The 25,127-nt window shown below is 32.3% G+C and overlaps 13 protein-coding genes across 13 annotated transcripts, besides 2 other annotated features; 5 read left to right on the top strand and 8 right to left on the bottom strand.

Moving 5' to 3' along the window:
• Positions 1 to 500: 500 nt before the first annotated feature.
• Positions 501 to 707: a mobile genetic element.
• Positions 627 to 707: a terminal%2Cinverted (terminal inverted repeat of MuDR-N2_TV transposon ID:TVAGG3_0059180).
• Positions 708 to 1,245: 538 nt separating this feature from the next.
• TVAGG3_0059170 (uncharacterized protein) lies at positions 1,246 to 3,156 on the top strand (the record flags this gene model as incomplete). Its single annotated transcript, XM_001579240.1, has 1 exon — positions 1,246 to 3,156. One exon carries the CDS (start codon positions 1,246 to 1,248, stop codon positions 3,154 to 3,156), a length of 1,911 nt encoding a protein of 636 aa, XP_001579290.1.
• Positions 3,157 to 3,282: 126 nt separating this feature from the next.
• Positions 3,283 to 4,240, bottom strand: TVAGG3_0059160 (protein serine/threonine kinase protein; the record flags this gene model as incomplete). The annotated part of the gene is made up of 1 exon (XM_001579241.1): positions 3,325 to 4,020. The coding sequence occupies one exon, from the start codon at positions 4,018 to 4,020 to the stop codon at positions 3,325 to 3,327; it is 696 nt and encodes a 231-aa protein (XP_001579291.1).
• A 1,267-nt stretch (positions 4,241 to 5,507) lies between these two features.
• On the top strand, positions 5,508 to 6,023 carry TVAGG3_0059150 (potassium:chloride symporter protein; the record flags this gene model as incomplete). The annotated part of the gene is made up of 1 exon (XM_001579242.1): positions 5,508 to 6,023. One exon carries the CDS (start codon positions 5,508 to 5,510, stop codon positions 6,021 to 6,023), a length of 516 nt encoding a protein of 171 aa, XP_001579292.1.
• Positions 6,024 to 6,149: 126 nt separating this feature from the next.
• TVAGG3_0059140 lies at positions 6,150 to 8,120 on the top strand (the record flags this gene model as incomplete). The annotated part of the gene is made up of 1 exon (XM_001579243.1): positions 6,150 to 8,120. The coding sequence occupies one exon, from the start codon at positions 6,150 to 6,152 to the stop codon at positions 8,118 to 8,120; it is 1,971 nt and encodes a 656-aa protein (XP_001579293.1).
• Positions 8,121 to 8,263: 143 nt separating this feature from the next.
• TVAGG3_0059130 (glycine-rich protein family) lies at positions 8,264 to 9,485 on the bottom strand (the record flags this gene model as incomplete). The annotated part of the gene is made up of 1 exon (XM_001579244.1): positions 8,349 to 9,401. The coding sequence occupies one exon, from the start codon at positions 9,399 to 9,401 to the stop codon at positions 8,349 to 8,351; it is 1,053 nt and encodes a 350-aa protein (XP_001579294.1).
• Positions 9,486 to 9,745: 260 nt separating this feature from the next.
• Positions 9,746 to 11,364, bottom strand: TVAGG3_0059120 (spectrin binding; the record flags this gene model as incomplete). Its single annotated transcript, XM_001579245.1, has 1 exon — positions 9,979 to 11,364. One exon carries the CDS (start codon positions 11,362 to 11,364, stop codon positions 9,979 to 9,981), a length of 1,386 nt encoding a protein of 461 aa, XP_001579295.1.
• Positions 11,365 to 12,419: 1,055 nt separating this feature from the next.
• On the bottom strand, positions 12,420 to 13,985 carry TVAGG3_0059110 (uncharacterized protein; the record flags this gene model as incomplete). Its single annotated transcript, XM_001579246.1, has 1 exon — positions 12,463 to 13,884. One exon carries the CDS (start codon positions 13,882 to 13,884, stop codon positions 12,463 to 12,465), a length of 1,422 nt encoding a protein of 473 aa, XP_001579296.1.
• Positions 13,986 to 14,141: 156 nt separating this feature from the next.
• On the bottom strand, positions 14,142 to 16,049 carry TVAGG3_0059100 (spectrin binding; the record flags this gene model as incomplete). Its single annotated transcript, XM_001579247.1, has 1 exon — positions 14,142 to 16,049. One exon carries the CDS (start codon positions 16,047 to 16,049, stop codon positions 14,142 to 14,144), a length of 1,908 nt encoding a protein of 635 aa, XP_001579297.1.
• Positions 16,050 to 16,409: 360 nt separating this feature from the next.
• TVAGG3_0059090 (uncharacterized protein) lies at positions 16,410 to 19,583 on the bottom strand (the record flags this gene model as incomplete). Its single annotated transcript, XM_001579248.1, has 1 exon — positions 16,410 to 19,583. One exon carries the CDS (start codon positions 19,581 to 19,583, stop codon positions 16,410 to 16,412), a length of 3,174 nt encoding a protein of 1,057 aa, XP_001579298.1.
• Positions 19,584 to 20,160: 577 nt separating this feature from the next.
• Positions 20,161 to 21,632, bottom strand: TVAGG3_0059080 (unfolded protein binding; the record flags this gene model as incomplete). Its single annotated transcript, XM_001579249.1, has 1 exon — positions 20,181 to 20,693. The coding sequence occupies one exon, from the start codon at positions 20,691 to 20,693 to the stop codon at positions 20,181 to 20,183; it is 513 nt and encodes a 170-aa protein (XP_001579299.1).
• Positions 21,633 to 21,742: 110 nt separating this feature from the next.
• On the bottom strand, positions 21,743 to 22,760 carry TVAGG3_0059070 (uncharacterized protein; the record flags this gene model as incomplete). The annotated part of the gene is made up of 1 exon (XM_001579251.1): positions 21,797 to 22,660. One exon carries the CDS (start codon positions 22,658 to 22,660, stop codon positions 21,797 to 21,799), a length of 864 nt encoding a protein of 287 aa, XP_001579301.1.
• Positions 22,761 to 22,802: 42 nt separating this feature from the next.
• TVAGG3_0059060 (DNA repair) lies at positions 22,803 to 23,547 on the top strand (the record flags this gene model as incomplete). Its single annotated transcript, XM_001579252.1, has 1 exon — positions 22,809 to 23,462. The coding sequence occupies one exon, from the start codon at positions 22,809 to 22,811 to the stop codon at positions 23,460 to 23,462; it is 654 nt and encodes a 217-aa protein (XP_001579302.1).
• Positions 23,548 to 23,731: 184 nt separating this feature from the next.
• TVAGG3_0059050 (uncharacterized protein) lies at positions 23,732 to 25,062 on the top strand (the record flags this gene model as incomplete). The annotated part of the gene is made up of 1 exon (XM_001579253.1): positions 23,887 to 25,062. One exon carries the CDS (start codon positions 23,887 to 23,889, stop codon positions 25,060 to 25,062), a length of 1,176 nt encoding a protein of 391 aa, XP_001579303.1.
• Positions 25,063 to 25,127: the final 65 nt, after the last annotated feature.

Genomic DNA, 25,127 nt, shown 5'->3' with positions numbered 1-25,127 from the left:
AAATCGAACAATAATTTGACTTTGTAAAAAAAGTGCGTCATTTTTATTCGTTATACTTACAAAATGTAAACATTACGAGAAACATTTACATTTGTAAATGTAACAAGTAAAGTTGTATCGCATAATTTGACTTTGTAAAAAAAGTGCGTCATTTTTATTCGTTATACTTACAAAATGTAAACATTACGAGAAACATTTACATTTGTAAATGTAACAAGTAAATACATCAGATTTAAATTGTAAATGTAGTTTATCTCTCTCATCTCCTTTTTAAAAGGTATTACATACATACGAACGCATGGGTCACTCAATAATTAGCGTGATAATAATTGAGGATAGACTGTAATCGTAATTTTATTTTTGGACTTATATTTCGACATTTTGAAGTCGCTTGAAAGTCTTGCAAATGATTAAATTTGGAAAATTTGACCTAAGTCTGCATTATTTTGATGACTTAAACAATTCTATAAATCTGTTTTCCTAAAAATTTAAAAAGATATAATTTCAATTTCCCTAAATTTATGTAATTCATATATCACCAAAATATTTGGACTGCATTTCGTTTGTCTGCACCTAATTAAAGTCTAAATACCAATTAATTTTGGAGTTGCATTGCTTTTAATGTAAAAATGCACGTTTAGAAAAAGACGATAACGATTAAATTACAAAATCGATAACGACGACGATTAAATTACAAAATCGATAACCTCTCGACCAATACTGATATGGAAGTATAGGATATCAAAGAACATTTATAATGGTAATACTATGATGAACAAATGCTAAAATCCGACTCGGTTATAATCACATTTTTGATCTCAGGGAAATTGAAAAAAGCAAAAATTTGAGGGTATTCAAAATTTTGCGATTTTAGTAAAATCAGCATTCTAGGAAAAGGTGAGCATTTATGAATAAATATAGATTTTGTAATCGATTTTCATTCAAAAAATGGCCCGTATTTGAAAATCGAGGAATCTTTCAATTTTTTTAAACCATATATAGATTCAATGATTCCATAAGAATTAAAATGACTGATTCTAACCGAAGATTTCGAATTATGAATTCATTTTTATTTTAAATTACCAAACACTGGTCTAACTTTAATAATACACTTTTTTGACAAGTCATTTAAATTGTTTTCAAAATTTAGAAGAAATAATAATAAAAATGAAATTATTTATTTTAGACCTTTTTTTCACAAACTTTAAAATTTTTGAAGTGAAACCTTAACAAAAAAAATTCTTAATGATCTTGATTCTTATTGTTCTCAGTAGCTTTTTTGCAAATGATTACAATAGAATTCCTCAAAAGCAATTAAATGAGCAAGTTGTGCAAGAACTAATTGCAGAACCTGAAAACTTATCTAATTCAACTTCATCTGAAGAAACAACAACATCCTCATCATTTTCATCTGAAGAAACAACATCCTCATCTTCTACTTCATCCGAAGAAACAACATCATCATCTTCTACTTCATCTGAAGAAACATCTTCGTCATCATCTTCAGAAGAAACAACATCATCATCATCTTCTTCATCTGAAGAAACAACAACATCATCATCTTCATCTGAAGAAACAACATCATCCTCATCTTCTTCATCTGAAGAAACAACATCATCCTCATCTTCATCTGAAGAAACAACATCATCATCTTCTTCATCTGAAGAAACAACGTCATCATCAACTTCATCTTCTGAAGAAACAACAACATCATCCTCATCATCCTCATCTGAAGAAACAACAACAACATCATCTTCATCTGAAGAAACAACATCATCCTCATCTTCTTCATCTGAAGAAACAACATCTTCCTCATCTTCATCTGAAGAAACAACATCATCCTCATCTTCTTCATCTGAAGAAACAACATCATCCTCATCTTCATCTGAAGAAACAACATCATCATCTTCTTCATCTGAAGAAACAACATCATCCTCATCTTCATCTGAAGAAACAACATCATCCTCATCATCCTCATCTGAAGAAACAACATCATCTTCATCTTCATCTGAAGAAACAACATCATCCTCATCTTCTTCATCTGAAGAAACAACATCTTCCTCATCTTCATCTGAAGAAACAACATCATCATCAACTTCATCTTCTGAAGAAACAACATCATCATCCTCATCATCCTCATCTGAAGAAACAACGTCATCATCAACTTCATCTTCTGAAGAAACAACATCATCATCCTCATCATCCTCATCTGAAGAAACAACATCATCCTCATCTTCATCTGAAGAAACAACATCATCCTCATCTTCTTCATCTGAAGAAACAACATCATCCTCATCTTCATCTGAAGAAACAACATCATCATCTTCTTCATCTGAAGAAACAACGTCATCATCAACTTCATCTTCTGAAGAAACAACAACATCATCCTCATCATCCTCATCTGAAGAAACAACAACAACATCATCTTCATCTGAAGAAACAACATCATCCTCATCTTCTTCATCTGAAGAAACAACATCTTCCTCATCTTCATCTGAAGAAACAACATCATCATCTTCTTCATCTGAAGAAACAACATCATCCTCATCTTCTTCATCTGAAGAAACAACATCATCATCCTCATCATCCTCATCTGAAGAAACAACATCATCTTCGACTTCATCTGAAGAAACAACTTCATCATCATCCACCAATTCTGAAGAAACAACAGCATCATCATCCACCAATTCTGAAGAAACAATACCATCTTCTACTTCATCAGAAGTTGAACCAATTGTACCCACATCTACAACAGTTGTAATCCCATCACCATCTTCAACGCCAAACAATAACTCTAATAATCAAGATCAAAGAAATGCTAAGGGCAGTAGCTCAACAATTATAATTATTGTTGTTGTCGTTGTTGTTATTATTATAATTATCATTGTTGTGGTAATTTTTGTTAGTAAGAAGAAAAAGGAAGCCACAGCTGCTGAGTCATCGGAAGGTGGATCAGCTTCATTCTATGAAATGGGCAATGAAACACCAATTGATATCGTTACTGAGGATAATAAAACGCAGACATCCCTATGGTGGCAGGCAAGCTTGGAATCAGGTAATGATGGCCATATCGAAGTGTTTGAAGATGTACCGGATGAAGAACCATCAGATAAAAATAACCAAGGTAATGCCGAAAACAATGATATTTGGCTTTAATTCATGTTATTTTCATTTTTATTATATTTTATGCGTTATATACATTAAAAAATCTTTTTAGGACTATATTTACATGTTAATTGTATTTAGTACAAACATTTTATGTCTATTTTCATGATAATTTATATCGAATTTTTATTATTAAGTGTATGTACAAAACTGTATTATCTATTTACCTTTTTTAGCATTTTCCCTTCTCATATCAAGGTCATGAAGCAAGTTTTCGACAAGATTTACAATATCATTATTTGGCTGCTCGTCATACTCTTCTGGATCGTTCAAATCAGCAAACCATGGGTGCTGAAGTATTTCATCTGCCGTTGGTCTCTCTTCTGGATCAACATTTAACATATTTCCTAATAAATTCTGTAGTTGATCGCTAATTCCATCGGGTAATGATATATCTCCTTCTGCTATCTGCTTTGCAGTTTCTTTCATGAGAATATCTGGTGGTAAATCATCTGGAACAATCCACGGAAAATGAGCTGCAATCATTGCATAAAGAACAATACCAGCAGACCATATATCTGCTTTCATTCCATTGTATGGTTCTTCTCGAATGATTTCTGGTGCAGCATAAACTAGTGTACCGCATGTAGTTAACGTGGGATCGTTTCCACGTTGTTGCTTGCATAATCCGAAATCTGTAAGTTTGGCATCATCATCGGTCGTAATAAGAATATTTTCTAGCTTAACATCACGATGTGCAACTCCTAGTTTATGAATATAGGAAAGAGCATCAATGATCTGGTGGAAATAATGTTTTGCCTCATCTTCTGTGAGACCTTCGACGTCTTGTACTATATCATTCAAATCACCACCATTACATAGTTCAATAAAAATGTAAATATTTTCATTATCCATTATAATATCTTTTAACTGTGTTATGCTAGAATGGTGGATTTTACTATGAATTAGTAATTCATTTCGAAAATGGGGATAAACTTGATCTGAAATCGCGGTATTTATATCTACAACCTTGCAAGCAACAGATTCACCTGTGTTCATATGTTGGCATTCCCAAACACCGCTGAATGATCCTGATCCAAGAAATCTATGGGGTTCATAGGGGCCTATATTTTTCATTCAGAATGAATTTTATCGGCGACAAAAAAGTCAGTTAATTTGTTTTGTATTGTGCATGACATTTAATTCCTCACACATTTTCCGAATATTGGTCATTCAAAATTAATTGAATGTGATTTTGAGGAAAGAATTGAAATCAATATTTTCATACTAATTAACATCTTCGTTTTTTCCGATTTACAAGAAATTTCACTTTTGAGAGTGATGTGAATTTCAAATTTGCTATTTTTCATATGTGTTTCATCAGTTTCATTTCATTTATTAATATAAAAACTGTATTTCAAAGCAAATAATGTATAATTTTAAATTGGAAATCACGATTTCAAGTAACCACAGAACAACAATGAAAGAAAACGATATTTATTCCATTTATATTTAAGTGGTGGTGTTAATTTTAAGTATCCTCTTGCATTTATGAATTGAAATTCAATTTAATGGAATTTACAAGTGCTTTTTATTAAATTTACTATCAGCTTCCAATGGATAGATGAATCCTTATGCATATACCTTTGATTCTACTGAAGATTATGTTACGGTTTTGCTTTCTCTTGTTATCTGCTTATATGCTAATTGCTTTATTATACTTTTCCATGGGGAATTGACTCCATCGATTTTTTCAATGAAAAAGTAGTTCTATTATCTAATGCGATTTAAAACATAGTTTTTTAGCAATACAATTATAAAGGAAATTATGTATTAAGAATGCAACTCCATAGTCTACTATTTAATAATATAATCCATAACGATTCAAATCTGGTTCATGTTCAGTCAAAAGATTCACATATCAACTGGAAAAACAATTGTAAAAATGGAATTAAATACAAATACTTCGATCAAACCTATTAGATTCCTTGAATGGTCGCACAATTTGTGAAAAATCTTTCATTAATCATTATTATTCATAAATTTTAAAAATTAGAACTACAAATACTCTATCCTATCTAAAGATATCCCAATTGCTTCTTTTGAATAATCTCGCAAAAATTGAAAAGTTTACAATAACATTTCTAAATGAGCGATCTTTAACAAAATACGAATTATAATTCGTACATTAATTTTTCCAAAAATATTTTTTAAATAATCGATTATTTTATTTTCATTTTTTGTGTTATGATTGCCTCAATTTGATTAAAATTTGAACATTTGATGTCGTTTCATAATGCATTTAGATAAAAATAGTAGTATAATTTTCACAAAATAAAATATCGATTCTTCCATTGAATTTTTTTGAATCAAACCTAAAAAAAATCTAGCAATATTTGTAAATGTCCGATTTACTTGATGATGTTCCAGCATCGTTCGAGGAAATGAGTGTTCCTCTTAATGAGGAACCTAATTCTGTGGAAGAAGGACACAATAATCAGCATAAAGTCTTGCCAAGTGCATTTTTAAACGCAAACGAAGTCGTTCCCGATACAATTTTATACAAAGTTCCAGAAGCTAGACCTAAAATCAAAGACATCAGGCGTCATTCAATTATGGAAGAAAATCCTGGATCTTTAGCGCAATTTGAAGTTACTAAGCCTGAACCGAAAAAGAAATTTAGATTCAAATCAATATCTTTCGGAACAATGCTTGGTGTTTATGTTCCAACTGTCTTAAACTTAGTCTGCATTAATTATAATGTTGATGTTGCTAAAACAATCGAAAAATTCGGTCTCGGATATGGTCTCTTATTATTTTTAGTCTATGTTATTATCGCCTATGGAACTCTTTCCAGCATTTCGGCCCTTGCTACAAATGGCGAGATGCAGAAAGGAGGTCTGTACTATTTGATCTGAAGATCATTAGGAGCAACATATTCCGGAGCCATCGGTATCATTTTGATTATTGGTCATGCATGTTCGATCAGTTCGAATTTTTATAACCTTGGAAAAAACATTTCTTCTCTTTATTCACCATACACAATGACGAAGAACCAGTATACCGATTCGATTTTGATCCAATTCATTTCTTGCGTTGCAGTTTTACTTCTTCAATTTTTAGGAGTAAGAATGCTTGTTGTTATTCTTGCTCTTTTATGCGGTGCGTTAGCTGTTGGTGCCGGATTCCTTTATGCTGGCTTCATAACTAACAAACCATCTGCCGGATCATTTTATCAAGGTTTCAGCAGCCACTTATTCAAGCAGAATTGGAAACCAGAAGGTATAACATTCGATCTTACTTTATTTTACATTTTCTCCAATGTTAATGGCATTATCACAATTGCCGATTATTCTGGCAGTTTAAGTCCAGCCAAACAAGCTATTCCTGTTGGTGGATACTCCGCATTGATTACCTCATCAGTTTTGTTCCTTTTCATGCTCTTTTTAATTTCAGGATGTGCCAATTTTGAACATCTCCCTGATGCTCCTGCTGCTTTCATGACCATTTCCGCCAATCCTCTTGTTAGTTACATTGGTTTCATGTGCGCTGGTATTGGATCTGCAATTACTATGACATTGGGTGGATCCAGAATTGTTACACAGATGGTTAAGGATGGATTGCTTCCAAAATTCATCAATTGCAAGATGATTAACAATGAATCAATTATTTCCAACTCATTAATTGTTTTAATTGGTTTTTGTTTCTCATTTGTTGAAACACGTGAAATGATTCAGTCCCTAACCAACGTTTTCTTCTTAATCCCACTCGCTCTCGTCAACCTCGCCCTTTATTTAACAGATTCACAACATAATCCAGGATTCAGACCAGTTTTTAAGATCTTTAACAAATGGGTTTCTCTTTTCCTTGTTGTTGTATGTTTAGCAAGAGCTGTTCTTGTTAATTGGATCATTTTCCTTGGTGTCATTGGATTATTAATTGTTACAACATTGATTTATTACAAATGTGTACATATCCATGATTCCTGGGGCAGTATTCTTTCCAATTATATCTTCTATTCAACAATGAAAGAAGCATTGAACCTTTATAACGTTCCTCCACATGTTAAAACATATAGATCTAACATGATTTTCGTTACACAAAAGAAACCAAATGATTGTTTGCATGCCATTGATTTCATTAACCAATTACTTTCTGGACATGGAATGGCGGCTGTTGGAAGAGTGAATGTTACAACAGAAAAGCCAAACATCAGAAAACTCATCAAAGAAAGAGCAGAATCTTTCATTGCTGCTGATGATTCTTATCATGTTTTCTATGATATAACATGCGCACCAACTTTCCATGAAGGTGTTAGAGACTTCCTTTTGACTGCAGGTATTGGAATGATGAGACCAAACACTTTGTGTTTAGAGTTCCCAGAAGATTGGAACAACATGCAATCAAATGAATTCTTTAGAACTCTTGAAACAGCTTTCGATGCTAATTTCTCTGTAACTGTTTTGAGACATCTAAACAGATTCTCAGAAGTCGACAGAAAGGGAACAATTGATGTTTGGTGGCTTGCTGATGATGGTGGACTTACATTGCTTCTTCCTTATTTGTTGAGCAAAGAGAAACAGTGGAAGAACGCTCATTTGAGAATTATGACTCTTTGTTTCATTGATGATGATCAAGATTTCCAGAAGACACAAGAAAGAATGGAACATCTCCTCTACAAATTCAGAATCAAAGCTGAAGTCATTACAATTGAAGTTTCATTGAGAAACGAAGAAGCTTCTCTTCTCGTTAAATCCAAATGGAATTCTCTTGTCGCAAATATTGAAGACCCTGGAGAACAAGTCAATAACTTGACAAGCAGATACCTTCTTCTTTCAGATTTAATCAGGAACTACTCAATTTCAAGTAGTTTCATTGTTCTCACAATGATTGTTCCGCGTGAAGCAACAGTTCCATCGATTTATCTTGGTTGGCTCGATTTGCTCAGCTTTGTTGATATTCCTTTCCTTTTCGTTCGTGGAAACGGAGAAAATACACTCTCGTGGCATATCTAACTTTTTATCTTCTAAAAACTCTTTCTTTCATTTACTTTTTATTTATCAATATCTTGATTAATTTTGACAAATCTGAAGTCATTATATAAAACTCATGAAAGCTCAACAATTGATATGACAAGTATTATTAGATTCTAAAGTTTCCCGAATCAAGTTTATTGTCATTTTAAATGATTAACAGCTTTTAAATAAACAAACAAAAAATTATCTTAGCTAGAATTTCAGTTTTTATTCAGAATAAATCAAGATGAAAACCGAAATATAAAAATTATTTATAAGAGGATGACATCTCTTAATTGTCACTGGGTCGTGCTGTTCATAGATAGTGATACGAGCAAAACCATGACCGTAATTTCCGATCTGAGTACATGACTCATCAATGGTTGAGTTTGTGCAAGGAATTTCTGACATGCCATCTTTGATTGAAGGAGAATAAAATCGGAGTCCTGAGTAGTGTAATGAGCTCCACGTATGATGTATCGAATTTGGTTTTGAATCTTTTGCTATTGCTCGACATCCATCAAACCCTGATATATAAGAAGAGCCGCCTGATCCGCTTGTAACTCGGCATGAGACAAAACCGCCGCTCCCACCTCCGTAATAGCCCCCGCCACCACCGCTGCCATGATGTCCACTCCCACAATCGCCACCATATCCAAACCCACCATTAATTCCAGAGGAGTTGGAGCCAAGTCCACCTGAAGTTTGTGTTCCTCCACTGGAATTTGTAATTTTATATGGTTGATAACAGTAGCGAATGGTACCGTTGTAGCCTTCAAGAACACCTCCAGCACCACCATCTATTGGTATATCATTATAGAATGAAGTTCCAGCGCCGCCAGCAGCCACCTCAATTCGAGATTTCAAACTTTCAAAATTTTTCCAGGGTCCATTAGTTAGGCGGAGATCACTCGCCCCACCGCCGGAGCCCCCTGAAACATGATTTTCTGGGTTCGTAACATTTACTGTTCCTTTTCCACCACCATTAAAAGTGGCCTGACCGGCCCATTCACCTTTTTGGCCAAGATATATATACAAAGTACGAGGACTGTAAATAGGAAGTAGACCACTTGTATAGGAGCCATGGGCACCAAGATTATCCAGAAATCCACCAGAGGCACCCCATAATTCAATTTTATACATACCAGGGTTAAATAAAATCGCATATGGGGTGCAGTCTGATGTTGAGCATGGATATTTGTGGGAGTAAATGTTTCCAGATACGTTAATAGCATCCGAAACACTGACTTTAGAAGGGTCATCATACCTTACTGATATCATAAAATAATATCTCAATATATTAATTCAATCAGCAATGAGATGAAAGATATAATATAGAACCACTAACAGAGTATGTGCTTATTTTGTGCATGATAAACTGAAATTCAAACAATAAATATATTTCAGATTTCTGAATGATTTAAGCCACAATGAGCCACATTACTGCTCCTACATGAGTAATCATATCTGTTAATTTTCCTTTGGATATGAATCATGTGTGAAATACGATAATGAATCTGAATATATTTATATGATTTTGCTTAATGATTTTTACTATTTTTATCAACTTACATCCACATAATTTTGATAAGTATATGAGAAATCTATGTATGATCTGTCATTTGCAAGAATTTTAAGAAATTTTTTTTGAATTCAATTGTTCGACATTAAAGAAAGGAAATCACTAACATGGAAATAGAATTTTTCCTTATTTTAATAATTTTCATTTACTAACTTAACAGTGGTTATGATAAAAAAAAGTTAATTGAGAGTTTTCTAAATTTCATTCTTTGTGCTCCTTTAGATAGCCATAGCATGCATTGGAGCCTGTAATGTAACAAATCAAGATTAATGAGTCCTAGAAGAAACCGAATTGTGGAAAAACATTGAAATTAAAGTTCATTGTTGATGGTTGCTCTGTTGATCCATTTTTGGTCAAAATTTCAATTATTTCATTATACCTTCTGGCATCTGCAATTTTGTAAGCACTCCATCCATCTTTATCTTTGGCATCAACAATGGCGCCATATAAAAGAAGTAATTTAATGGCTTCTATGTTATTACTGAATGCTGCATAATGCAGGGCCATATCACCACTATTATCGGTTTCATTGATAATTGCCCCATATAAAATAAGATATTCAACGACATTTGTTTTATCAATTTCTTCTCTATTTGTTTCATAATATGTATAATAACTGACCGATGCTTTTTGAAGAACAGTAACTCCATCTACATTTTTTGCATTAACGTTTGCACCATTTATAAGAAGAATTTCAACCATTTTCGTGTTACCATTCAATGCAGCAAGATGCAGAGCCGTTTCGCCATTTAAATCTTGTGCATCGATTTCTGCCCCTTTAGAAATAAGTAATTTGACAAGTTCTACATTATTGTAGTCAACTGCATGATGGAGTGGAGTTTGTCCTTTTATATCAGTTGATTTAATATCTGCACCATGTTCAATAAGAAATACTGCGATGTCGGTCATCGTTTCTGATGTTGACTTATGGAGAGGAGTATAACCATATTTATTTTCTTTTGCGTTAATTTCAGCACCATGCAAAACAAGGAATTCAATGATTTCTAAATTAAAAGTAGGATAAGTGATTGCAGAATGAAGAGCTATTCTTCCATTTGAATCTTTTGCATTGATATTTGCACCATGTGAAATAAGAAATTCAACTACTCTTTTGTTGGAATGTTTGGCAGCAAGATGAAGAGTAGTTTGATTTTTGGGATTTGTCGTATTGACATCTGCGCCATGAGAAATCAAATATTCACAAAGAGATGGCATATTAAACATTGGTGAATAAATAAAACAATCGTTAATATTATTAGTTTGATCTAAATAAACTAAAAACGCCTGAAGATTATTGAATTTGCAGCAATATTTTAAGTCAATGTCAATATTGTGTTCATTCATTAAATAACAAACAAAGTCAATGTTATGTGAAGCAATTGCATATTTCATGCATCTTTTGTATGGTTTGTTGACTTTCAGACACTCACTCATGATGTCTGGATTTCCTCCTATAAATGCTAATTCAAGACATCTTTTTGTGATTTTGAAATTGAATTTTGTTCTAAAAATTTTAAAGCAATCAACAGCTCCATGATAGCAGCACAATTCGAGTAATGATAAATATCCATCTGGATAGTAATCACTATCCATCATTTGATGTGTATCAAAGCCATCATCATCTTTTATAAAAACTATGAGAGAACTTCTATCATCTTTCATAATTGCTCTGAAAATTGTGTTTTCCTCATGAAAATCCAAATAATTTTCATTTGGAAAAACTCTATAATAAATATTAGGATGTATTTCATGTTTTTTGAGATTGTATTCTGCATTAATCATTTTGAATAATGTTAAATAGGACTTTAAATAAGCATTATTGTATATTATTGAGCTACTAATAATTTCGGTTATTTGTGACGGTGAGAATATCTTTGTTTCAATCAAGGTGGTTTTAATCTTGTTGTATAAATTAGTAATTTCACCTTTATCTTTTGCTTTGAGTCGATAAATTGATTTCAAAGTATCAATGTAATCTTTGTTTTGATCGAATAACTTTACGTGTTGAGTTTCATCAAATTTGGTTTGAGACATAAAAAAAAGAATGGAAATTTGTATCAAAATTGTAATAAATGAAAGTTACAAAATAAAAAAATATCTGTATGATCAACTTTAAGAATAATAAAAATCTTTTAACATTTAATTTGGAGAATCTAAAGAATTTAATTGGTATTGACAGTAGCTGGCTCTTTGGAAAAATAACCACAACATTTTTTCAAATGGTCAAAGGTTTCTTGTGCAGTATTAAAATCCTTTCGGCATACCCAGCAGAAGTACTTCCCGCAAATGCAATGGATTTCGTTGCACCCACTATATTTCTCAATTGAAATTCCACAGGATGGACATGTACGAATGTTTCCTAGCTCACTCATCAGTGTCTAATAAAAAGTGATGTGCTAGGAAAAGATTTTAAATTTGACTTAAAAAAAATTCCAGACTTTGTGGAAATTTTTTCAACTAAAAACGTTTGAAATTTCAACTTGAAACTAATTATAAAGATAACTTCTCTGCTACAAGTTTGATCTGGAATTTTTTTTCATACAAAATTGAATTGATATCAATTTTTTGAAAAATTCGGGTCAATAATTTTGATTCGTTTGATCTTCCAGATCATTGGAATCGAATTTTATATTCAGTCAAGTCTATTACAAAGCAAACAAAGTATTTGTGTATTGTTAAAAGCTGCATTTCTTCTATTACAAGGTTTTTTTTAAAAAAAACATATCAAAATTTTTAATAAAACAAATAAAAAACAAAACTTTATTTTTCTTTAATTGCTGGTCTCTTTCTTGGTTTCTCGTCTTCATCATCGTCATCATCATCCTTACTAACCCTTGGTTCTTTTCCTTTCGATGAATCCGCCCAGTTCTTGTTCTCTTGTTCGTCGTCGTCATCATCATCGACATCATCTTTTCTGACGTTCTTTTTACTTTCTTTCTGTTTCTCCTGCTGTTTAATTGGCTTTCCGTCTGGTCCAATCTTTGGTCTGTTTGCGTCATTCCATTCGTCATTGTTGTCTGTGTCTTCGTCTTCATCTTCGTTGTCATCGAATTTTCCAGGAATGTTTGCGCGTTTCGTCTCCCGGTTTTCATTCTCGTCGTCATCGTCATCCTGATCTCTTTCAGGTCTGACATCAGGGATTCGTGGCCCGTCGTCGTCATCCTTCGAAACGAAGTCATCTGGGTCATCCCAATTATGAATTGGCCTTCTCTTGTCTTCGCGCGTTGGTTCTGGAGTCATTGCTGGTGTAGCGACAGGAGATGGTAATGGTGATGGAGATGGTGTCATTGCTGGTGTTGGTTTTGCAGATATTGTTGGAACAGGTGACGGAGTGGGCCATGGTGTTGGCTCTGGTGTTGGACGGGCTGTAGGAGTTGGTTTAGGTGTAGAAGTTGGTAATGGAGTGGCTGTAGGAAGTGGAGATTTGTAATTTACAATTTTACAGTCGCCTTCAAAGACGTTGTGGTAGAATATCGATGGTAATTTCTTTGGATTCGAATATATGAACGTTTTAGATATACCAAATGGAATTTCGAAGTCTACAGCACATCCAATCAAAGCAGGGCTAGATGCGTTCTCTAGGAAGATGGTGAAGGTGTTGTTAATGATAATACAGTTAGTAAAGCCTGCCACGACGTTAGGAAGATGGAATAATGTTGAAACATTATTTTTCAAAATAATTGAACTTAAAACTTCAAGAGGACGCTCACAATATGACAATGAAACAAGTGATGGGCCGTTGTTATACGCAAGCATGGAGTAATGAACGAAAGCCAAAGTTGGAAAAACTAAAGATAAAGCAGCAGAACCACGATAGCAATAGTTGGATGTGGAGTTTATATCGACAAAAACATTTCTTCCTGAGTAAATTGTAATTGCGGATTGCCCGCGGTCGTAATATCGATTTGTGGAAGATTTGATCATCGTTTCATTGAAAAATAGCTTACCTAGTGGGTTTGTGCAGCCTTGTAAGGCATGGCATTTTGAAAATGATTCGCAATTATCTATACATGAAGCAATTAAATTAAATGATTCTGCAGAAATAAAAATGGCGCCGTTTGAAGCAACTGATGTGCAATTTTTGAAAACACAGTTAGTAATTGAAGGTATTCCATAGGATCCTAATGAAAAATAAAGAGCTCCTGGTTCAGAATGACTTCGAATATTTAAAAATTGGCACATAAATAGTTGAATCATCGAAATACTAGTTTCAAAATTCTGCGCCTCTTTGAAAGTTTCCTTATACAGAACTTTTTGTGTGAAATTCCGCATCATAAACTTTCAAATATGATTTTAAAAAGTGACAAAATCGAAATTTGTCATGTAAAACTTGACAAAAAATATGTTACATATTCAATTCAAATAAATTTTTAAAAGTGTTATAATTTCATTTAACCGAGGATCACATGTCAACATGTACATGTACATCTTTAAAAATGTTATTTTTCTTGGAAAAGAATTTTTCTACATGTTTCAATGGTTGATAGATATTTTTTAACTTCTTCAGTTGCGACAGAAATTGGTGTCTTTCCATCTTTGGTTGTAACATTCATATCAGCACCATTTGAAATTAGATATTTAACCATTTCAAGATTTCCAAACATTGAAGCAACATGTAATGAGGAAAATCCATTATTAGATTTTGCATTTATATCAAAACCAATAGAATTGAGAAATTCAACAACTGAAATTTTGTTAGAAAATGTTGCAGCATGTAATAAACCATACCCATCGTCAGTCTTTGGAACATCGGTATATGCAATTGAGAGAAGACCTTTTATTGCCGCAATAGGTTCTTTCTGGATTGTACCAAGAAAAGATAAATATAGATTATCAAATTTTGCATTTTTATCGGCTCCAATAGAGATGAGATATTTCAATACTTCAAGATTTCCTGATGATGATGCAATATGTATCGGAGTAACACCAAATGCCGCTTGCGCATCTTTATTAGCTCCAATCGATAAGAGATATTTTACAATTTCGAGGTTACCAGATTGTGATGCATAATGGATTGGAAAATAACCAAATACATTTACTGCATCTTTATTAGCCCTAATTGATAATAGGTATTTAGCAATTTCTAAATTTCCCTGCTTAATTGCTGCTAGAAGTGGAGTAACACCAAAATTATCTTTTATTTCTTTATCAACCCCATTCGATATGAGATATTTAACTATTTCAATTTTGTCGTTGTATATTGCTTTATGAATTGGAGAAGCGCCAAATATATCTTTTGCTTCTTTGTCTACTCCATTCGATATGAGATATTTAACAATTTCAAAATTTCCTTTTTCTATTGCTATATGAAGTGGAGTGATGCCTATATAATTTTTTACATCTTTGTTTGCTCCAACAGAGACAAGATATTTAACTAATCTGATATTTCCTTTCTCAATTGCTTGATGAAGCATACTACAGCCATTTAAATTCTTTTGAATAAGACATTCTTTCTTTGCTTTCGAAAGCATATTTATTCTACCTTTTTCTGATAAATCTTCAAGAAAATTATATATGCTTTCGAAATCAGAATTTTTCATTAATTCAATTTGAGATAGAACTTCTTCTGAATCGATATAACGCGGACCATTTGGACAATTTTTTCTTGTTCTTGCTATTGAATCATGGAATGATTTAACAATATGGATAAAGTTATTTGAATCAGTTAAATTTTGTATTTTATCTAAAATTTTTTCGCTGCAATACTCAAATTGAACATAATCAAACAATGGATAGAAAATTTCGCTTTCCCTTGTGAGAGTTATAATAGTGCGCACTAAAGAATCTTCATCATCTATAACAAGTTTATCGTTACTTATTATCCTTTGAAGAATGTCAAATCCAAGTTTTTTCGCAATATTTTTGAGATCATCATCAATGATTGAATAAAAATGGGAAGAAATGAAATCAACACATTCTGATATCTTTTCATTTGATGACATCTGTAAATAAAATTCAAGTAATTGAAAGCAATTATCAATATCTAATTCTTTTTCATCAATAGCGTACTTTTTGTATAATTCGATTAATTCTTGTATTCCTAATTCCACTCCGATATGAAAAAGATCCATCGTTAGTGTGTTCTCAAATTCAAAATCTACTTTTCCATTAAGAAGTATTTCTTTCAAAATATTAGCAGTATTATGTGATTTAATTTCAGTACAAACGTTTATTTTTGCAAAACTTTTATCCAAAGTGTATTTTCCCGAAATTTTTCCCGAAATTCCTATTGCAACTGATTTATTTATTATTAATTCGGCACCATTGATTGCCAATATAAATTTATCTTGTGCATTGTAGAAATTAAGTCTCCGAATCAATGGACAATCAAACTGAACTATTCCCATTTTTAAAAAAAAAGTTGGCAAATATTTTTATAGGATTACACATTAGTGTTAAGTTTAGAAATCAAGGGGGTAACGAAAAGGAGAATCCAAATGTATAGCTTTTGTTTTACCTTCATATCATATAAGGATATACTCAAAAGTTTGAAAGATGTTAATAAAATCTTCTATATCTATATCAATAATCTGGTCACTAATGGATGTGATGATTTTGCTCATTATATAATCTTAATAAATATTTGATTAAGAAATTGTTAAATAAAAATTGCATCAATAGAATTAGATCTATAAATAGCATTTAAATTAATAACAATAAATAAGAATAAATACATTAACAAACATAAAATAAAAATATTAAATAAATTAAATATCGAAATCAGAAAGAATTGAGTTACCATTTGTAGAAGTCTTTGAAGTATCCTCACTTGTATTAGTTGCTGACTTCTTTGCCTCGATATTTTCAGTGTTCATTAGATTCATTAATTCATCACCTTGAATATCTTCATCTAATTGTTTCTCCTGGTCATTTGTCAGTGTAGCAATAAGAGAATTGTCATCACTTCCTACTGTTATCGAGTCATCATCACTAGATGTAAAAGCAAATGTATCTTCGTCACTTTTCGGTTTTGTTTTCTGAGAATTGAAAGAATCCGGATTCAAAGGCGGTCCTAAAGAAGAATCAGTTCCAACATCGATTTCCTTCTTTCCACCACTATCAATTACAGGTTCTTCTGCTAAGACATTCTTTCCACTGTCTTTAGATCCGAATGAATCCATAATTGATGTTGAATCAGATTTGTTTTTATCATTAGCAACAGTTGAATCATCAGTAAATGTTTCATCAGAGAAATCATCTTTATGATCATCAGCTGTACTACTCTTTGTCTTACTCTTCTCTGATATGATATTCGATGTATCAGTAAATGTTTCATCAGAGAAATCATCTTTATGATCATCAGCTGTACTACTCTTTGTCTTACTCTTCTCTGATATGATATTCGATGTATCAGTAAATGTTTCATCAGAGAAATCATCTTTATGATCATCAGCTGTACTACTCTTTGTCTTACTCTTCTCTGATATGATATTCGATGTATCAGTAAATGTTTCATCAGAGAAATCACTTTTGGCTTTGCTTTTATCATCTTGAGTTATGATATTTGATGTATCACTGAATGTTTCTGATGAAACTTCTTTTGTTGGTTTCGGTTCTTCTTTCTTTTCTTCAACAACAGTTGATGTATCATCGAAAGAATCAGAAATATCAATTGAATCTGATTTCTGTTTCTTTTCTTCTTGTTGGACAACAACAACAGAACTAGTATCAAATGTATCTGATAGAACGGTACTTTCTGTCTTCGAAGAATCAGCTGGTTTCGGATTACTTTTAGACTTCGAAGTTGAAGATTCAAATGAATCAGAAATCTGCAAATCAGATGAAACTTCTTTAGAAGGAACATCATCATCGACAACAATTGTATCTGTCTTTGTAGTCTTTGATTCACTCTCAAACGAATCAACAACAATTGTATCTGTTTTACCTGTTTTAGATTCGCTTTCAAACGAATCAACAACAATTGTGTCTGTTTTACCTGTTTTAGATTCGCTTTCAAAGGAATCAACAACAATTGTATCTGTTTTACCTGTTTTAGATTCGCTTTCAAAGGAATCAACAACGATGGTTTCTGTTTTATCTCTGTTATCTTTATCTTTGCTTGGAGATGATGCGAAGGAATCGAAAGAGGAGTTTTCTGAAAATGAATTCTTTTGTTTTTCTTTTTCTTTCTCTTTTTCTGGAGTTGATGATTTCGAAGAACTCCTTTTTTCTTCGATTGGTTCTTTAGTTGGAACATCAGTTGCATTAAGTGGTTCTCCTTTCTGTTCTTTCTCTTTAACAGGCTCAGGAACAACAACTTCAACCTTCTCTTTATCTTTGTTTTGAACTTTTTCTTTTGTAGTAGTTTTCTCTTTTGTTGTAGTTTTCTCTTTTGTTTGAGATTTGTCTTTGGTTTGTGTTTTCTCTTTTGTTTGGGATTTTTGTGGTAATGATTGTTGTTTTTCTTTTTGTTTTGTTGTTGTTTCTGGAGTTTGTTTTGAAGATTTTTCTTTTGGCAAATTGGCACTTTTTTCTTTTGTTTGACTTTTTTCTTTTTGTTGAGTTTTTTCTTTTGTTTGAAGTTTTTGTTTTGAATCTGTTGTTGGTTTTGGAGGGATTTTTTCGATGACTGCTTGAGATTTCGCCTTCTTGAGATTTGGATTTGGAGGAGAAGGAGATTTCTTTCTTTGTGGAATATCGTTTGTTTTGATGGAAATTATCTCTGTTGAAGTAACTTGAGGTTTCTTTCTTATTAAATCTTGACTCTTCTTCGGTTTCGCGTTCAAATCTATTGGTTTCTCTTCTTTCTTCGGTCTCTCTGTTTGTACTTTCATCAGAATTGGTGTCATCCGCTTTGGTTTTGGTGGAGGAGCAGGAGTTGGCTCTGGAGGAGGTAATTCTGGCTTTTTGACGGCGAGATCTGCCAATCTGTAAGTTGTAATTCGCTTGCGAGGTTGTTTAGGAGGTTCTTGTGGTTTTGGAATAGCCTTCCTATTGAGACGTGATAAAGTATCGCCTCCGATTTCTTTGTATTTCGGTTCTTTCGGTTTTTCCTTTTTAGCGTCCAAATCAAGAGGATGTTGAGTAATTTGGACATTGGCGGACTGCTTGGTGATTGTAGGATCATAATTAGTTGGCTTTGGCCGCTTTCTGCGAACAGGATCTGTAACTCCGAGTGTTCTTCTGATTTCGCGAAGTAAATCTTGAGTTCCAAGAGTTTCATCGGAATCAGAGAAATCACTTGGTGTATTGAATGCTTCGTTGGAGGAATTAATGTGATTGTATTCGGATTCTTCCATGATATTTTGATTAACGTCAATTTCACGCCTGAGCTCTTGTAGTTGCTTGTGCTTTTCGAAGTTCCTTGCTGAGATGGCCATCTCGGCTTTTTCTCCAGTAGGAATCGCTTCCATGATGAAATCATTTGCAGCAGTTTGATAATCATAGTACATGTAAAGCAAATCTGGAAATGGATCGAAAACATGTGTTGTTGCCTTTCTTTTTTGTCTCTTCATTGCTGAAGTTGAAGAATCTTGTAAAACAATAACTTCATTTGTTGCTTCTGTCTGCTTGTGCTGAACGCCTTGGTATTGGTCTAAGCAAACAACATCATCAATCAATCCAGTGATATGGGTGATCGTTATTTGAATATTAATTTTTCCTAAAACTTCTCGATATGCATTTTCTAAATCTGCACTTTGTTTGTATGTCTGAGGTTTTCCTGAGTTTCGATATGCATCTACTAAAAGAGGATGCACATCTATGCCTAATCCACAAAATTTATGTCCTTTCATTGTGCAGAAGTAAATATATAATGGAGATAGCTTGAATACACGAAAACAGTCATTTCTCGATAAGAATTCTATGCCTGATCCGATAGTTTTTCGTCTATCATCACTTTTTAGAGCTAACACCTTCAAATCCAATGGCAACAAATCCATGAATTGAACTGTTGGTATTAGGTCTCTGTTCACACTTACATCTAAGCTCAACGAGTCCAGAAAAACTCGGAAATCGAAGAGCTCAATTTTCCCTTGCATAAACAGAGTGAAGACGTTTTATTTTTTATCACACATATTTTTCAATGTAAGACATTTGTTTTATTGCATTAATTTACCTAAATATCTATGATGATTTGAATCATCTTACTAATTTTCATGAAATCCTATATTCTATGCATATTATTTTAAATCATTGAATCAAATGTTAATTGTAAACAAAACATCTATAGATTGTGAAGATACTGCCATTTTGTGTGAGATTTGAGATGTTTGCTTGTGTTTTATCGATTTTAATTCACAATATCAAAACAAATTTTGATTTGGTAATCAAATTATGGAATTTGGAATAGATCTTCATGATTGAAATCAATTTTATAATAACTGTGATTGCTAAAGCCATGTTATAACTCTTAATCAAATTGATGAAAAATATTGATCTTCATATTCCTCTATTTTGTTGAATTGCACAAAGAATAAAATCTATTAAAACTTTAATATACAGTTTATTCACACATTAATAAAAACAAAAAATATAAATTATTCAAGTTTGAGATGATCAACAGTTCCAAACAAGATTTCGTAGAGAATATATAAGAATGTAATTCCAATGAATAAAAATGCTAAAAGAATTGTGTAATATACAGGTTTGTACTCAATTGAATCGTAATATTTCTGGAAACGCTTGGAATAGTATACAATCTTATTCATCATTCCTGGTTCTGGTGGAATTTCAAGTTCTTCATCGATATTTATCCAGTCATAAGCGATTTTCATCTTTTTGATTAAGAATCTTTGTCTCTGTGCGAAATCTTCAAGATTCCAGCGTTTAACTAATGTCTCATTATGCGAAACCAATAAATTTGTAACTAAAACATCATGCCAAACCGACCAAATATTAAATGAAAATCCAGTAATTCCAGGAAGTGAATAATTATGGTCATGAGTGAACTTAGGGTTCAAAATCATCTTTGGTTCCCACTTATGTTTGAACAAAGGATTCTTAATTAAAGGTGGAGACCATTTTCCTTTGTATTTCGGATTCTTTATCATTGGAGGTGTCCATTTTCCACATCCTATTGCACATTTGGGGTTAGGAACATTCTTGGTTTGTATTCTCCGTATAATTGATCGTTCCAATGCTCTGGAGGTTTGTCTTTTGGATCTGGGATCTTTTCTAGCTCGTTTTCGTTCCATCCTAATGGCATTCTTCTATGTCTTGGGTGCGGAATGTACTCTGGCTCGTTCTCATCCCAATCATCTGGTTTCTTTGCATTTGTATCTGGAATAAATTCGTCATCAACCCAATCACTTGGTTTTTTATCTGTTGGATCGGGTATGTATTTTGGTTCGACAATAGGAATTCTAAATGAATCAGTAAATGTTCCGTTCAGGAATGACATAGCGTCAATAATGTACTCGAAAGTATTATTAGGTCTAATAATTAAAGTGTATAGATGTGGTATTTCGTCAAAAGGTACATCTATGAATTTTTCGATTTTATGTTTATCATCTGTTGAATTTATGAAGAAGTTAAGTATAGCTTTGGTTCTACGCTGATTGTGAACTGGTCCAAACTCTATTGTTCCGTGTGTTTCATTTGTTTGATGGAATGGATCAAAATCTGTTGTATGAACACGAAGATATGCTTTGAAACAATGGTAAAGAATTTGTGCTCTTACTTCATATTGAATGATTATTGTTTGATTCATATGATATATAGGAGCTGGCAGTTAATATGAAATAATTGATGATTTTTGATGGTCTGTAATAACCAATCCGCGTTCATTCTTTCTCGCCATCGGTGGATATGAAAGATCATTGGACCATTTCCTATCGAAATTAGTAGATCTTGATTGCATCCATCTTTTCATTACAAAAGGATCTGAAAAGTTATCCCAGAATAATTGTTCTATTGCAGGAAGCAAGGGTCTTCCATTTTCATCATATATTCTGGAAACAGATGCTATGAAATGTAAAAAAACGGAGAACATTGTAAACTTTGAAATGTAAACTATTCAAACCAAAAATTTACAAAATTTTTATTACTTGATAAGTCATCAAATCTATGACCTTCTATAGTTGAAAACATAATAAAAATGCTTAGATATACATATATTTTAGTACTAACAACAAAACAATATAAAATTACAAAATTAATTTTCCTCATTCTCGGATTCTTCCAAAACATCTTCCACATCAATAATGAGATTAGATTCAATGTCTTTTAACCCGGTTTCAATTGGCTGAGAAGTAGCTTTTCTGACTGGACAATTCTTATTAAATAAAATAACAGCAATTGAAAGAACAATAAGAGTAGGAAGGAGAATAAGAAGTATAAATGAGGTTATGTAACCAATAGATGAATCACCAAATAAAGATGGGAGATAAAATCCGCTGCAAGAATGTGAAATCCTGATATTCTTGTTAGGAACTGAATTTATTCCACTAATTGATGTTAGTTGATTTATCTTCTTGGCTTGACACTCAATAAAAACTGATTCTTGGATATTAGTTTTTCTTATACGTAAATGGCTTGATTCCTTGTTTGTATAGCGGATTAAAGCTGAAGTATTATCTAAGTTTTCGAATTTTTGAGTACTCTCTTTGGTGTTTAATAATTTCATTTTATCATAAACTAAGGCATTTCCCTTTCCAGCAATAAACTCGTATTCGAGTGTTTTGATGCCACTTTTTGATGGTAAAAAGATACAAATCTCTTCTTTTTGATCAGAAAAATGAAAATCTGCAATTACTTGAGCATAATTAGAAACAATGTACGAATTATCGAAACAGTTTGTTGAGGGAACAATCCATACTTCTGTATTTACTTCGGCTGAAAGATCATATAGGGAAATTTCTAAATTTGTTTCATTTGTTGCTAAAGCTATTAGATCTGATCCTAGTTTTTTGATATCTACATTAGAAACCGAAATATCAATTACGCCTAGTACATTTGTTTCGAAAATTGCGACAATTGTTGAGTTTGGTTGGCTGTAAACAGATAACTTGTCACTCATTTTGATTTTATAGAATCCATACTGTTGATTTACTTGTGTGTATTGAGTATTTAAGCAGAATTTCAGCAATAATCCAATCATATTTTTTTTTACAATTTTGTCAAAAATCTAATGTCACCTTTTTAATTTTAGATATTTTTCTTACAAAATGAAATTAAAACAACTTCAGAGTCTATTAGAAGGTTTCGAAGGTCCTCCAGAACCTAAAATTGAATTTGAACAATATCCAACACCAGCAAGACTTGCTGCAGAAGTTATTTTTGATGCTTCCACCTTAAGAGGTGACATTGAAGGAAAAATTGTAGCCGATCTTGGCTGTGGATGCGGAATATTATCAATTGCTTGCCTTGTTATGGGTGCAAAAGAAGTTCATTCATTCGACCTCGATCCTGTTTCCATCGAAGCCGCTAAAAGAAATCTTGATTTGCTAGAGTTTGATGAACCACCACCAATTTTCTTCCATGAATGCGATGTTACAAAACTTGGAGATGAACAAAAGTTTGATACAGTTGTCATGAACCCTCCATTTGGCACTAGAAACAAAGGTGTTGATATGACATTCCTTCAGGTTGCTTCAAAGATTTCAACTGGCGCCATTTATTCTTTCCATAAATCATCAACACGTAATCATATATTAAATATTGCTGCTCCTAAGTTCGGTTTGCGTGGTGAGCTCGAAATGGAAGTTAATTTCGACCTCAAGAAACTTTACAAGTTCCATAAAAAAGATATTAAAGCTGTCGAAGTTGACATTTACCGATTTGAGCATATTCCTACCCAAGCACTACCAAAGCCACAATAAAAAGCTAGAAGAACTACAAAAAAAGAAATTATCATATAATTTGATTATAAATAGAGTTAAATAATCCACTATTATAATTGTGAATGCTCATATTTAATAGATTTTATAAAATTCAAATAAATACAAGAAAAAAATAGAATTAATTCGATGAATTTTTTTAATAAAAGCAAATTAAAGAAAGCTTGATTCGTATTTGAGCATTTTATGGACTTTGTTGATTATATGCTGTAAGCATACTCAGAATTATTAAATAATAGAAATATTTCTATGATAATACACATGATGAAGCAAATGTCTTTGATTTCGTAGACTGGCATCATTAATGTTACATAGGTAACTCTATTTAAAGTCAAATGTATCAATAAGAGTGATTATACGAATGCAAAAGTTTCAAATAAAAAAAAACGAACTTTGTTATAAAAAAATGGATATCAATGATTTAAAGCAAATCATTAAGAGAGGTGATTTAGTAAGCCTTAGTGTAAGTGCAGAAGGAACCCAAAAATCTATTGTTCAAGTGATTGAATTATTTAAGCAACAGCAATTGGAAATCGATCATATAAAATCAGATATGGGTGACTTATTACAGAAATATGAATTTGAAGAGTTTAAGCAATCAAATTCATTTCAAATTGGAAAGATTAATCGATCATTACCTGCTTTTGAACAAACATTAAAAACTGCAATCGATGATATTCATTCAAAAAACGAAACATTCAAGCAAGAAATACATGAAACTCTGCAAGCAGTTATATCATCAGTTGATGCAAAAATTGATTCACATATTGAAATTTTACGTGAAGAATTTATTGATATGAAAGGAAAATTCGATGAAATTGACAATAAGATGAATGCTCTGTCACAACAACAACCAACAGATAAGAATTCTTTATTAAATGCACAAAAAGATAATTCAAATATACTCAAAAAGCTTGCTCAATTAGAGAAGAAGCAATATGATATTGAGGCAAAAGCAATATATCGCGAAGTATTCGAAAAAGGACAAACTGAAAATAAAAAGTCAATCGAAGATTTAACTTCAGCTATAAGCGCAATTAAAACTTCAGTAGAAAAATGTGAGAATTCGATAAAGGAAATCTCTGAAACTGCAAGTAAACCTCCAGAACCAAAAACTCAAATGTTCAAGCAACCAAGTCAAAAGGACTCTCCATTTGCTAAGCAAGACTTACCAATTGAACTAATTGTTGAAGATGACCCTCCACCAACAAATTCAGTTGAAGGACTTTTGGATTCAATTGAAAATATTGAAGCAAAAATTGAAGATGCAAACAAACTTTATAACTCTAAGCTTGAAAGGAAAGCAGACTTAGCAATCGTCGAACATATGTTCGAGAGGCTTAGAGTTTTAATTGCATCTATGAATGATGAAGTTTCCACAATTAAAGGCCAAATGAATAAATTCTCAACAGAAGATGAAATAGAAGAATGGATAACTAAAGCAATAGCTAATGCTAGTCAGGAAGATAAAACTCCTTATGCAAAAGATCCTATTTCAATGGCTGCAAATGCAACAAAAGCAGCAAGACCTAGCACGCCTAAGAAACTTTTTAAGATTAAGAAGCAACCTTCGGCTGCATAATTTTTTATTGTTTTTATATTTGTTTTTTATTCAATAAAGAAATATAAATTGAAATTTTCCTTTTT

The sequence above is a fragment of the Trichomonas vaginalis genome, chromosome IV (assembly GCF_026262505.1).
Source record: "Trichomonas vaginalis G3 chromosome IV, whole genome shotgun sequence".
Taxonomy (NCBI): domain Eukaryota; phylum Parabasalia; order Trichomonadida; family Trichomonadidae; genus Trichomonas; species Trichomonas vaginalis.
The sequence above is the reverse complement of the archived record's forward strand: the minus strand, read 5'-3'. Positions and strand labels throughout refer to the sequence as shown.